The 14,978-nt window shown below is 35.0% G+C and overlaps 1 protein-coding gene across 1 annotated transcript in view; it reads left to right on the top strand.

Annotated features, from left to right (window-relative positions):
* The first annotated feature begins 1,577 nt into the window (after window positions 1–1,577).
* Window positions 1,578–14,978, top strand: part of LOC143231727 (ran-binding protein 9-like) — a 165,469-nt gene continuing 152,068 nt past the window's right edge. The window contains 1 exon segment of the mRNA XM_076466344.1: window positions 1,578–1,856. Coding sequence (XP_076322459.1) covers window positions 1,646–1,856 — 211 coding nt within the window. The 5' untranslated portion in view covers window positions 1,578–1,645.

The following is a 14,978-nucleotide window of genomic DNA, read 5'->3' as shown; positions in this document are numbered from 1 at the left end:
ACCAAAGCCTGGTAAGATTAAGCCTACTTACTGCCAGAAAATTACATGAAACTTGGTAACGTTCGATACACAGTCCAGTAAGTCTATCTCATTGAAAATGAAGCTGTTAAGTAAGTTGAGATAAATGATAATCAAACTTATTATTTCGTTCCTCAGGACTAACTACTTTTGTTCAAATATTACAGTTCTCTAACTGCACTTATACTTTCATAATTAATAATAAACAATCAAACACATAAAAAATGCAAAAACAACGTTAAATTACCATTGTTTCTAGTTTAGCAGTAAGCCACACAATTGGCTACTTATGCTGCACTCACCCCTGAGAGAAAAACTCCGCTCCATCTATCCTCTTTTATCTTTGTAAACCTATAGAATTATTACTGAGCTCCTGTGGGTCCTTTTTCTTTAAATCACAGAAATAAATATTGTAAAATAAATATATATATATATTTTACTGTGACGAACACTTAAATTCTTTGAAGCAACTGAAAATTAATCCAATATCAAGACTTTTAACTTTTGCGAAGCTTTCTTAGATGGTAAATATAAGATTGCCATAATATTTAAATTTCGTTTTTTGTTGTACTACTGCCATAAATACTATTAAATTGGCAACTTGATATTGTTCTTTCTTCTATTAGAATTAATTTTCAATTATCCCAGTTTGTCTATTTAGGTCAAAATTAAAAAATCATCGAGCTAATGGATATAGCTAATGTTAGATATACATGAATGTTTAAGTTTAATACGAGTGTTAATTTGAGTTATGTTTAGAAGTGATGGTTTTATTGCATGTTTATTTACATAACTGTGCATGAATCATACAGTGTGTAGTTCTATTGTTCTGTGTTGATGCTTGTAGTGTTGTCGAGTCACTAGATCCTGATAAGTTTTATTGTTGTATCGAGTATTATTGTATCATAATATTTTGTAGTATTTAGAAGGTTCTAGGTTTCTGTTCAGTTATAAATACGCGTCCAAAATGTAATTTGGGTAAAAAAAAGACGAAGTGCGACAAGGACAGGTAAAATTAGTGACAGATATAGTCAAAATATATCTAGACTGTTTGTTTGTAAGTTTAACCGTAAAGAGCGTATAGTAATTTTTAAAGTGAAATTATCGTGCATTGTATTTCAATAACAGAGTATAAAAGAAAAATTTATTTTGTTAGTTATTTTATAAAGTAATTCAGCAAACCTGTGCGGACTTTTAAGGTGAAGGCCTGTCAATTCCGACAGTGTGACTTTGTAGGAGTTTGACACCTGAGATTAATTGCTACAACAGATGTTACTGTTTACGTGTAAAGTCAAGTAAGATGTAAATATCAATAGTGCTGCCCAAAACTGTTATGTTAGAATATTTGTTTATTTAGAACAAAGCCGTATTTTGCTATTTGATGTATCTATCACGGAAAACTGAATCTCGGAATTTAACTTTCTAACTCCTTAATCTTACCATTGCCTTACCAGAAGACAATGAGAATGATTTAGGTAAGTTATATTTTGTGACTGGAGATGGCAGCACAAAAGCTAAAGTTGTGTAATTAATTCTTATAGTAACAGTTCAAGCCTATAGAGGGTAGCACGAGAGAAGCAAATAACGTTTTTCTTCCTCAGAATTTAGTGATGTTCATTGATGTATAATGAAGTTTGATGGCGGAATGTCTGCAATGAGTAGAGGATTTGTTGAAATGGAAACACACTCGCCTTTTTCTTCTAATCAAGTAGATCGTATTAAACAATTATATCCAGTGGTTAATGAAGATGAAACACCTCTACCCAGACATTGGAGCCCTAAGGATAAATATACCTTTATAGGACTTTCTCAGAACAACCTACGAGTTCACTACAAAGGCAAGTCAAAACAAAAACACCTGTGTCTTTGTGTAGGCCTAGCCCTAGGCTATTTTATAAGAAAAGAATAATTGACAGATTTAATTTTCCGAAATTAGGCTTATTAGACATGCTGTGATGTTTCTAGATATTTCATTATTTTGAATAGTGAACAATTTTAGTTTTTTTCGAATTTCTTTTCCTTTGTGTTTTATTTGTATAGCAGTATTAGAAGTTGGACGAAATTTGACACAATACTTGTACTCGAAGTCATACCTCAGTACCTGAACAATTCGGGTCAGGATAAATAAGACCACATAGCAGTTCAAAAATAAAGAAACGAATTTATGATGACGTAATCCTATGGAACATTATAATTACTGTTTCATATCTTGAAAATATGTTACATTTATTATTTTACATAAAAAATGTTGTAAGACACAAGTTCCTTTCAAATTATAGTAACATGTTTTTTGTTCATGTCTTAGCTACAGGTCTGGATCATTTACCTTAGAGACTAAAAATATACCAAGTTTACTGAAAATTGTGTTAAATTGTACTTAAATAAAATGGAGATTATCTTGAGTTGACATCTTTGCTTGCATAGAAACAATGGCCTCAGTAGACACATTTTTTAAACAAATGTATTTGTAATATTTTTGGTATAAAGTGTTTTTTTTTCTTGCAACTATTTCAATTTTAAATCTTCAGATATATTTATAATTATTTTTGAAATGTTTCAAAATATTATTACATGATGAATTATAAAGTTTTACTTGTAAAGTGTATTAACTTTTAAATTATGTTTCTGGAAATATCTCAGCATGTTTTCCAAGTTAATGGATTTTTTAAGTTGTAGTACTAGTAGATATGTTAAAATACAAATAACTAATTTAGTTGTAAGTTGTTTGTATTGTTACATGGGCTGTAATAAACACAGTTTAGAATAATAATAGTCCTTTAAAATACCCTAATAGGAATCATACATATTGTTGAAGTAAAAATCATGGCTAAAGTTTAGTGGTTCACTGATGATGAAACATGGAGATTCCTTATTTGATTAATTTATTTGCAGCAGTGAGGAATATTTTTAAGTCTTGGAAAACTGATGGGTGGTTTAACAATTACCTGTCAACTGTCACTTGATGATAGAGAACATTCTGATGGCAGGAAGGTTATGATGCTGACTCCTTTGTTTGAATAGAATGCATTATATGAAGACCAATACATTTATATATCTACTTTATTTTTGTATTAGCTACATCTAATAAACACAGATGATTGGTAAAGCATTTAGAAATTTGCCATCGATACATGTTAATTTGTATTTTTGAAGAAAAAAATCTGATTGATTTTTTCTTGATAAAGTATAAACTTTTTAAAAAAACAAACCAATTGATTGTGAACATTTGACATTCAGGAAGCTTCTTATGAGATGCATTGTGGATTTTTGGGTAATTATAAGAAACTTGAGTGTGTAAAATGCCAGTAAATAAATAGTTTTGACTATTGGTGTTTCTTAGGATTGTGTTAGGAATCTTTGATCTTTATTATTTATGGTAATTATTTAGTTAGCTTCTTCTTCTACCAAGTTGGTCAGTGATACCAAGTTTCAACAAAGAGCTGGAAGTGAATGGTTCCCTTGTACAAAATGATGTGAATAGTTTTGGTTAATGAGTCAAAATATAGAAAATGATTTTCATTTTGAGAACTGTAAAGTAATACATTTGAGGTATGGAATCTTGAAAAGGACTGCATCTAGTATGGGACGAAAGTCATTAAGTAATGAACTTAAGAACAACTAGTTATTTTTCAGGAAGTCATTGATCTCCCCCTGTTAAACTCTCACACAAAAACACCTAGTCTTCCACAACTTTTACAAGAACTCATTCCACCAGTCACTTTATTAGGGGGAAAAATGTCTGAACACAAAACTATCCTATCTTTTCCAAATCTTAAACACCTGTCTTTTTGTCTTATTTTCTCCAGAGCTAACTTTTTTCAACAAGCCTTCCATCTCTGGGATTATTCTGGTTTCCCTTCTTTGAATGTTTTTCCAATAAATTAATATCCTTTTGGAGATAATAACACCCTAATTGTGAACAATATTCCAAGTGATGCCTACCTAATGATTTCTATTGAAAGATAATTGTGGCTTTTGTTTTGTTATTAGTTTATCTATAAATATACTATAAAAGCCTATTAAGTTTTTATTAGCAGCATAACACTTTTTTTGATGGCCTTAATGACTTGTCTTTCACTGTTGTTTTCTCAGTCATGTTATTCACTGATTTTCTTACCTGTAATGAATATGATACAAGTTGTATTAATCCAAATGTCTCAGTTACTCTAAACCTTTCATGGTTGAAAGTCATCTGACAGCTATTTTATAGTTGAAAGTTATCTATCAACTATTTTATAATTGAAAGTTATCTATCAACTATTTTATAATTGAAAGTCATCTGACAGCTATTTTATAATTAAGTCATCTAACAACTGTTTTATAGTTGAACGTCATCTGACAACTGTTTTATAGTTGAAAGTCATCTGACAACTGTTTCATAGTTGAAAGTCATCTGACAACTATTTTTTCATGTGACAAATATCATACAAGTTATTTGTATTACCACAAAATATTCATTACATCTCAAAATACTCAACATTTTATTATCATATGAATAAGGAAAGACTATCTGGAGCAGACAAATTAGCCTGTCATTTCCAGAAATAACACAAACTAGCCTGTCATTTCCTTAGAAATTCTTGGGACTACTATTAGCAACTGTCCATTCTTCAAGTACCTGCTCTTCATGTAGTGACCTATAGGAGTACTATTAGCAACTGTCCATTCTTCAAGTACCTTCTCTTTGTGTAGTGACCTATGGGAGTACTATTAGTAACTGTCCATTCTTCAAGTACCTACTTTTTGTGTAGTGACCTATGGGAGTATTATTAGCAACTGTCCATTCTTCAAGTGCCTACTCCTTTTGTAGTGACCTATTGGAGTACTATTAGCAACTGTCCATTCTTCAAGTACCTACTCTTTGTGTAGTGACCTATAGGAGTACTATTAGTAACTGTCCATTCTTCAAATACCTGCTCTTTGTGTAGTGACCTATGGGAGTACTATTAGTAACTGTCCATTCTTCAAGTACCTACTCTTTGTGTAGTGACCTATGGGAGTACAATTAGCAACTGTCCATTCTTCAAGTACTTACTCTTTGTGTAGTGACCTGTGGGAGTACTATTAGTAACTGTCCATTCTTCAAGTACCTGCTTTTTGTGTAGTGGTCTATGGGAGTACTATTAGCAATTGTCCTTTCTTCAAGTACCTGCTCTTTGTGTAGTGACCTATGGGAGTACTATTAGCAACTGTCCATTCTTGAAGTACCTACTTATTGTGTAGTGACCTATGGGAGTACTATTAGCAACTGTCCATTCTTGAAGTACCTACTCTTTGTATAGTGAGCTATGGGAGTACTATTTGCAACTGTCCATTCTTCAAGTACCTGCTTTTTGTGTAGTGACGTATTCGAGTAACTCTCTATTCTTCAAGTAACTACTCTTTGTGTAGTGATTTTTTGGAGTACTATTAGTAACTGTCCATTCTTTAAGTACCTGCTCTTTGTGTAGTGAACTGTGGGAGTACTATTAGCAACTGTCCATTCTTCAAGTACCTGCTCTTCATGTAGTGACCTATAGGAGTACTATTAGCAACTGTCCATTCTTCAAGTACCTTCTCTTTGTGTAGTGACCTATGGGAGTAATATTAGCATCTCCCCATTTTTCAAGTACCTACTCTTTGTGTAGTGACCTATGGGAGTACTATTAGCAACTGTCCATTCTTCAAATACCTTCTCTTTGTATAGTGACCTATGGGTGTAATATTAGCATCTGCCCATTTTTGAAGTACCTGCTCTTTATGTAGTGACGTATGGGAGTACTATTAGCAACTGTCCATTCTTCAAATACCTACTCTTTGTGTAGTGACCTATGGGAGTACTATTACCAACTGTCCATTCTTCAAGTATCTGCTCTTCATGTAGTGACCTATGGGAGTACTATTAGCAACTGCCGATTCTTGAAGTACCTACTCTTTGTGTAGTGACTTATGGGAGTATTATTAGCAACTGTCCATTCTTCAAGTACCTGCTCTTTGTGTAGTGACCTATGGGAGTAACTCTATATTCTTCAAGTACCTACTCTTTGTGTAGTGACCAATGGGAGTACTATTAGCAACTGTCCATTCTTCAAGTATCTACTCTTTGTGTAGTGACCTGTCGGAGTGCAATTAGTTACTGTCCATTCTTCAAGTACCTGCTCTTTATGTAGTGGCTTATAGGAGTACTGTTAGCTATTGTCCATTCTTCAAGTACCTACTCTTTGTGTAGTAACCTATGGGAGTACTCTTTGCAACTGCCCATTCTTCAAGTACCTGCTTTTTGTGTACTGACGTATAGGAGTATTATTAGTAACTTTCCATTCTCCAAGTACCTGCTCTTTATGTAGTGTCCTATAGGAGTACTGTTAGCTATTGTCCATTCTTCAAGTACCTACTTATTGTGTAGTGACCTATGGGAGTACTATTAGCAACTCTCCATTCTTCAAGTACCTACTCTTTGTATAGTGAGCTATGGGAGTACTATTTGCAACTGTCCATTCTTCAAGTATCTGCTCTTCATGTAGTGACCTATGGGAGTACTATTAGCAACTGCCGATTCTTGAAGTACCTACTCTTTGTGTAGTGACTTATGGGAGTATTATTAGCAACTGTCCATTCTTCAAGTACCTGCTCTTTGTGTAGTGACCTATGGGAGTAACTCTATATTCTTCAAGTACCTACTCTTTGTGTAGTGACCAATGGGAGTACTATTAGCAACTGTCCATTCTTCAAGTATCTACTCTTTGTGTAGTGACCTGTCGGAGTGCAATTAGTTACTGTCCATTCTTCAAGTACCTGCTCTTTATGTAGTGGCTTATAGGAGTACTGTTAGCTATTGTCCATTCTTCAAGTACCTACTCTTTGTGTAGTAACCTATGGGAGTACTCTTTGCAACTGCCCATTCTTCAAGTACCTGCTTTTTTGTGTACTGGACGATAGGAGTATTATTAGTAACTTTCCATTCTCCAAGTACCTGCTCTTTATGTAGTGTCCTATAGGAGTACTGTTAGCTATTGTCCATTCTTCAAGTACCTACTTATTGTGTAGTGACCTATGGGAGTACTATTAGCAACTCTCCATTCTTCAAGTACCTACTCTTTGTATAGTGAGCTATGGGAGTACTATTTGCAACTGTCCATTCTTCAAGTACCTGCTTTTTGTGTAGTGACGTATATGAGTAACTCTCTATTCTTCAAGTAAGTACTCTTTGTGTAGTGATTTTTGGGAGTACTATAAGTAACTGTCCATTCTTCAAGTACCTTCTCTTTGTGTAGTGACCTATGGGAGTACTATTAGTAACTCTCTGATCTTTAAGTACCTGCTCTTTGTGTAGTGACCTATGGGAGTACTATTAGGACTGTCCATTCTTCAAGTACCTGCTCTTTGTGTAGTGAACTGTGGGAGTACTATTAGCAACTGTCCATTCTTCAAGTACCTACTTTTTGTGTAGTGACCTATGGGAGTAACTCTATATTCTTCAAGTAACTACTCTTTGTGTGTGGCCTATGGGAGTACTATTAGTAACTGTCCATTCTCCAAGTACCTGCTCTTTATGTAGTGACCTATGGGAGTACTATTAGCAACTGTCCATTCTTCAAGTATCTTCTCTTTGTGTAGTGACCTATGGGAGTAATATTAGCATCTCCCCATTTTTCAAGTACCTACTCTTTGTGTAGTGACCTATGGGTGTACTATTAGCAACTGTCTATTCTTCAAATACCTTTTCTTTATGTAGTGGCCTATGGGAGTACTGTTAGCTATTGTCTATTCTTCAAGTACCTACTCTTCGTATATTGACCTATGGGAGTACTATTAGTACTTGTCCATTCTTCAAGTACCTACTTTTTGTGTAATGGCCTATGGGAGTACTATTAGCTCTTGTCCATTCTTCAAGTACCTACTTTTTGTGTTGTGGCCTATGGAAGTACTTTTAGCTATTGTCCATTGTTCAAGTACCTACTCTTTGTATAGTGACCTATGGGAGTACTATTAGCAACTGTCCATTCTTGAAGTACCTACTCTGTGTAGTACCTATGGGAGTACTATTTGCAACTGTCCATTCTTCAAGTACCTGCTTTTTGTGTAGTGACCTATGGGAGTATTATTAGCAACTGTCCATTCTTCAAGTGCCTACTCCTTTTGTAGTGACCTATTGGAGTACTATTAGCAACTGTCCATTCTTCAAGTACCTACTCTTTGTGTAGTGACCTATGGGAGTACTATTAGTAACTGTCCATTCTTCAAGTACCTACTCTTTGTGTAGTGACCTATGGGAGTACAATTAGCAACTGTCCATTCTTCAAGTACTTACTCTTTGTGTAGTGACCTGTGGGAGTACTATTAGTAACTGTCCATTCTTCAAGTACCTGCTTTTTGTGTAGTGGTCTATGGGTGTACTATTAGCAACTGTCTATTCTTCAAATACCTTTTCTTTATGTAGTGGCCTATGGGAGTACTGTTAGCTATTGTCTATTCTTCAAGTACCTACTCTTCGTATATTGACCTATGGGAGTACTATTAGTACTTGTCCATTCTTCAAGTACCTACTTTTTGTGTAATGGCCTATGGGAGTACTATTAGCTCTTGTCCATTCTTGAAGTACCTACTTATTGTGTAGTGACCTATGGGAGTACTATTAGCAACTGTCCATTCTTGAAGTACCTACTCTTTGTATAGTGAGCTATGGGAGTACTATTTGCAACTGTCCATTCTTCAAGTACCTGCTTTTTGTGTAGTGACGTATATGAGTAACTCTCTATTCTTCAAGTAAGTACTCTTTGTGTAGTGATTTTTGGGAGTACTATAAGTAACTGTCCATTCTTCAAGTACCTTCTCTTTGTGTAGTGACCTATGGGAGTACTATTAGTAACTCTCTGATCTTTAAGTACCTGCTCTTTGTGTAGTGACCTATGGGAGTACTATTAGAACTGTCCATTCTTCAAGTACCTGCTCTTTGTGTAGTGAACTGTGGGAGTACTATTAGCAACTGTCCATTCTTCAAGTACCTACTTTTTGTGTAGTGACCTATGGGAGTAACTCTATATTCTTCAAGTAACTACTCTTTGTGTGTGGCCTATGGGAGTACTATTAGTAACTGTCCATTCTCCAAGTACCTGCTCTTTATGTAGTGACCTATGGGAGTACTATTAGCAACTGTCCATTCTTCAAGTATCTTCTCTTTGTGTAGTGACCTATGGGAGTAATATTAGCATCTCCCCATTTTTCAAGTACCTACTCTTTGTGTAGTGACCTATGGGTGTACTATTAGCAACTGTCTATTCTTCAAATACCTTTTCTTTATGTAGTGGCCTATGGGAGTACTGTTAGCTATTGTCTATTCTTCAAGTACCTACTCTTCGTATATTGACCTATGGGAGTACTATTAGTACTTGTCCATTCTTCAAGTACCTACTTTTTGTGTAATGGCCTATGGGAGTACTATTAGCTCTTGTCCATTCTTCAAGTACCTACTCTTTGTATAGTGACCTATGGGAGTACTATTAGCAACTGTCCATTCTTGAAGTACCTACTCTGTGTAGTACCTATGGGAGTACTATTTGCAACTGTCCATTCTTCAAGTACCTGCTTTTTGTGTAGTGACCTATGGGAGTATTATTAGCAACTGTCCATTCTTCAAGTGCCTACTCCTTTTGTAGTGACCTATTGGAGTACTATTAGCAACTGTCCATTCTTCAAGTACCTACTCTTTGTGTAGTGACCTATAGGAGTACTATTAGTAACTGTCCATTTTTCAAATACCTGCTCTTTGTGTAGTGACCTATGGGAGTACTATTAGTAACTGTCCATTCTTCAAGTACCTACTCTTTGTGTAGTGACCTATGGGAGTACAATTAGCAACTGTCCATTCTTCAAGTACTTACTCTTTGTGTAGTGACCTGTGGGAGTACTATTAGTAACTGTTTATTCTTCAAGTACCTGCTTTTTGTGTAGTGGTCTATGGGAGTACTATTAGCAATTGTCCTTTCTTCAAGTACCTGCTCTTTGTGTAGTGACCTATGGGAGTACTATTAGCAACTGTCCATTCTTGAAGTACCTACTTATTGTGTAGTGACCTATGGGAGTACTATTAGCAACTGTCCATTCTTGAAGTACCTACTCTTTGTATAGTGAGCTATGGGAGTACTATTTGCAACTGTCCATTCTTCAAGTACCTGCTTTTTGTGTAGTGACGTATTCGAGTAACTCTCTATTCTTCAAGTAACTACTCTTTGTGTAGTGATTTTTTGGAGTACTATTAGTAACTGTCCATTCTTTAAGTACCTGCTCTTTGTGTAGTGAACTGTGGGAGTACTATTAGCAACTGTCCATTCTTCAAGTACCTGCTCTTCATGTAGTGACCTATAGGAGTACTATTAGCAACTGTCCATTCTTCAAGTACCTTCTCTTTGTGTAGTGACCTATGGGAGTAATATTAGCATCTCCCCATTTTTCAAGTACCTACTCTTTGTGTAGTGACCTATGGGAGTACTATTAGCAACTGTCCATTCTTCAAATACCTTCTCTTTGTATAGTGACCTATGGGTGTAATATTAGCATCTGCCCATTTTGAAGTACCTGCTCTTTATGTAGTGGACGTATGGGGTACTATTAGCAACTGTCCATTCTTCAAATACCTACTCTTTGTGTAGTGACCTATGGGAGTACTATTACCAACTGTCCATTCTTCAAGTATCTGCTCTTCATGTAGTGACCTATGGGAGTACTATTAGCAACTGCCGATTCTTGAAGTACCTACTCTTTGTGTAGTGACTTATGGGAGTATTATTAGCAACTGTCCATTCTTCAAGTACCTGCTCTTTGTGTAGTGACCTATGGGAGTAACTCTATATTCTTCAAGTACCTACTCTTTGTGTAGTGACCTATGGGAGTACTATTAGCAACTGTCCATTCTTCAAGTATCTACTCTTTGTGTAGTGACCTGTCGGAGTGCAATTAGTTACTGTCCATTCTTCAAGTACCTGCTCTTTATGTAGTGGCTTATAGGAGTACTGTTAGCTATTGTCCATTCTTCAAGTACCTACTCTTTGTGTAGTAACCTATGGGAGTACTCTTTACAACTGCCCATTCTTCAAGTACCTGCTTTTTGTGTACTGACGTATAGGAGTATTATTAGTAACTTTCCATTCTCCAAGTACCTGCTCTTTATGTAGTGGCCTATAGGAGTACTGTTAGCTATTGTCCATTCTTCAAGTACCTACTTATTGTGTAGTGACCTATGGGAGTACTATTAGCAACTCTCCATTCTTCAAGTACCTACTCTTTGTATAGTGAGCTATGGGAGTACTATTTGCAACTGTCCATTCTTCAAGTACCTGCTTTTTGTGTAGTGACGTATATGAGTAACTCTCTATTCTTCAAGTAAGTACTCTTGTGTAGTGATTTTGGGAGTACTATAAGTAACTGTCCATTCTTCAAGCACCTCTCTTTGTGTAGTGACCTATGGGAGTACTATTAGTAACTCTCTGATCTTTAAGTACCTGCTCTTTGTGTAGTGACCTATGGGAGTACTATTAGGACTGTCCATTCTTCAAGTACCTGCTCTTTGTGTAGTGAACTGTGGGAGTACTATTAGCAACTGTCCATTCTTCAAGTACCTACTTTTTGTGTAGTGACCTATGGGAGTAACTCTATATTCTTCAAGTAACTACTCTTTGTGTGTGGCCTATGGGAGTACTATTAGTAACTGTCCATTCTCCAAGTACCTGCTCTTTATGTAGTGACCTATGGGAGTACTATTAGCAACTGTCCATTCTTCAAGTATCTTCTCTTTGTGTAGTGACCTATGGGAGTAATATTAGCATCTCCCCATTTTTCAAGTACCTACTCTTTGTGTAGTGACCTATGGGTGTACTATTAGCAACTGTCTATTCTTCAAATACCTTTTCTTTATGTAGTGGCCTATGGGAGTACTGTTAGCTATTGTCTATTCTTCAAGTACCTACTCTTCGTATATTGACCTATGGGAGTACTATTAGTACTTGTCCATTCTTCAAGTACCTACTTTTTGTGTAATGGCCTATGGGAGTACTATTAGCTCTTGTCCATTCTTCAAGTACCTACTTTTTGTGTTGTGGCCTATGGAAGTACTTTTAGCTATTGTCCATTGTTCAAGTACCTACTCTTTGTATAGTGACCTATGGGAGTACTATTAGCAACTGTCCATTCTTGAAGTACCTACTCTGTGTAGTACCTATGGGAGTACTATTTGCAACTGTCCATTCTTCAAGTACCTGCTTTTTGTGTCGTGACGTATAGGAGTAACTCTCCATTCTTCAAGTAACTACTCTTTATGTAGTGACCTATGGGAGTAATATTAGCATCTGCCCATTTTTCAAGTACCTGCTCTTTATGTTGTGACCTATGGGAGTACTATTAGCAACTATCCATTCTTCAAATACCTACTCTTTGTATAGTGACCTGTGGGAGTAATGTTAGTATCTGCCCATTTTTCAAGTACTTTCTCATTGTCTGTTGATCTACCAAAAATGAAATGTAAAATTTCAAAGTGATTGTCAGTAAAAGTTTCATATCTCCTGTTCAATGATTAGATTGAACAAACATATGTTGCTCTGTTGATAGGAAAACTTAGTTCAAAAGATTATTTGTAACATTGATATGACAGGTGTAGCCTCTCTTAGAAAAGTTTTTAAAGTATGGAAAATTTTCATTTCTTATTTAACATGAAGATATCCAGAAATACTTTACAAAACATGAAGATATCCATAAATTACTGTTTTTTGTGGAGGTTGGAAGATGTAGAGTCTTTGTGATATGTTTTATGTAAAGACCTGTTTAAAATCATTAAGGATCTGGATAATTTCCTTCCAACTCACTTTTTTCATGTGATCAGGAGGCTCCACTATGTTCTGGAATTTTGACCCTAACGTAATATGAAGAATTGTGTACAATGTGTGGATGACCATATGTGATAACTATTGTCAGAGAAGGTTGACCTACTGTATGATATGTATATCTAACTACTGCTGTATACATTTGTATATTTGTAATTTATTTTTCAATCAAAATTTCTTGTATTAATTGCTAATTGCATAAAGTACCAAATTATACTTGGTGTTAGTGTGAAGATGGGTATTAATGAAAGTGGTGTAATTTTGGATATGTAGCATAATGTACTCGTTGAACACTTTGGTTTTATTACTGCAGCTTTGGTTCACCTGAAGTTACAATATTTAGATCAATTAAAGATTGTTAGGCTTCAACGTTTGTTTACAGATAGTAAACTATTGTACTAGGTTATACAATACTTTAATTTTTAAATATTAGATTCAAGTAAAGAATTATTACAAAGTTGTGTAAGTAACAAGGAGGATTTATTTAACAGTTAAAACTGTTATTTTTTAGCTGCTGAAAATTTTAATACATTAGGAAGTTAAATTTGCGATTACTTGAGTACAACTCGAGGCATGTTGTACATTATAATTCCATTACTAATAAGTAGCATTGCCAGTACAGTTAATTGTTTGTTTGAATAAAGATTGAAAGATTTAATGAGATAAATGTAGAACACTTATAAAAGTCCTAAGGATGTGGCATAAAGTGTTCCAGTCAAGTCTAAGCTAGATAATAAACACAAGATAGTTGTGAAGTTGTTTCAGAATAGTGTGTGTGTGAATTATTTTAAATCTGAGGCATAAAACAATTCACAACTGGGTAAAAGTGTTCAAGCTTCATAGCTATGTTAAAAAGGTGAATAATAATCTCTGATTATTACTGAACTATATGTTGAATTACTTTCACCAGTTAATTTTAAAGAACCTGCTAACAGAAGAAAAAATTACAACACATGTTGTCAGGAGTGGGATGTCATTTTTGTGAAAATAAGATAGAACTTTGAAGATATTTGAAAACTGACTGAAAATAGCAACCACAAAGGCTTGGAGTGAGAGAGAAAGATTACACAACAGTTTATGAACACTGTTGGGTTTCCTTATAGATTTTTGGCTGCTGATCACGAAAATCATATCCAAATTTGCCTATCACGTATCGTTTCATCAAAATCATCAGGACATTGCTACAATGGAAAAACGATATCAGGGCAACTGGAATCCGTCAATGCTTGCTGACTACTGTTGGACACTGCAACGTGATGCACCGGACATTGAATACAAACGAAAATCAGGAGTAAAACACTTTTAATTATGTTGAACTTAATAGCGTATTAGAAACATAAATGTAATTAAATATGTTAGTGCCGGTAAACAGTTAACTGTATTTCTCAGAGTTCTTACATGATGAAGCAAAACCAAAACTATATTTTGTGCATACCCACCAGGTACCTACCACAATCAGCACAAACTTTCAGGAAGCAAAACTTTTTAAAACAATTGTTGTGCAGTGTTGCTAGACATGATCAAATAAGGAAAGAAGAATGTAATATGAATTCAAGGTCAAATCTAATACGATTTAAAGAAAAATTAAAAACTAAATCTTAACAAAAACAATCAGTAGAGCTATTTGTAATGAAGCATCAGCTTTCACTGATGGCAGTTTAGAACTCAAGGGACTAGTTACACAACTAGTGACACAGAATGTGGGGAGGGAGGTGAACAGATCACAAGACATTAGAGTTTCAAGCATAACTTGGAACGTATTACCAAGAACTGTACACAAAATCTTGTAGGGTATAAGATCTTCACGCAAAGGATAGAAGAAAGGGAAAACATTACAGATGAAGAAAACTGACTAGCACAGCTGAGGCTTTAATGTATAAGCAGTTATTAAGACATCAAAGAGGCACTGCTCTAGAAATGAGACAGATTAATCTACTCTAATCTTACCTAAAAGAATTCTGAGTGACATTACTTCAAGATAGGCATGAAGGATGAAATAGAATATTTAATGGCTTGTTGAAGATTTAAAAGAGAAAATCATGGATAAATTACTTACATTTAAGAAGTTTTAAAGTGACAGGTGTGATGCAGGATTTACAAAACTATAGC

Source organism: Tachypleus tridentatus, chromosome 11 (genome assembly GCF_004210375.1).
Source record: "Tachypleus tridentatus isolate NWPU-2018 chromosome 11, ASM421037v1, whole genome shotgun sequence".
NCBI lineage: Eukaryota > Metazoa > Arthropoda > Merostomata > Xiphosura > Limulidae > Tachypleus > Tachypleus tridentatus.
The sequence above is the reverse complement of the archived record's forward strand: the minus strand, read 5'-3'. Positions and strand labels throughout refer to the sequence as shown.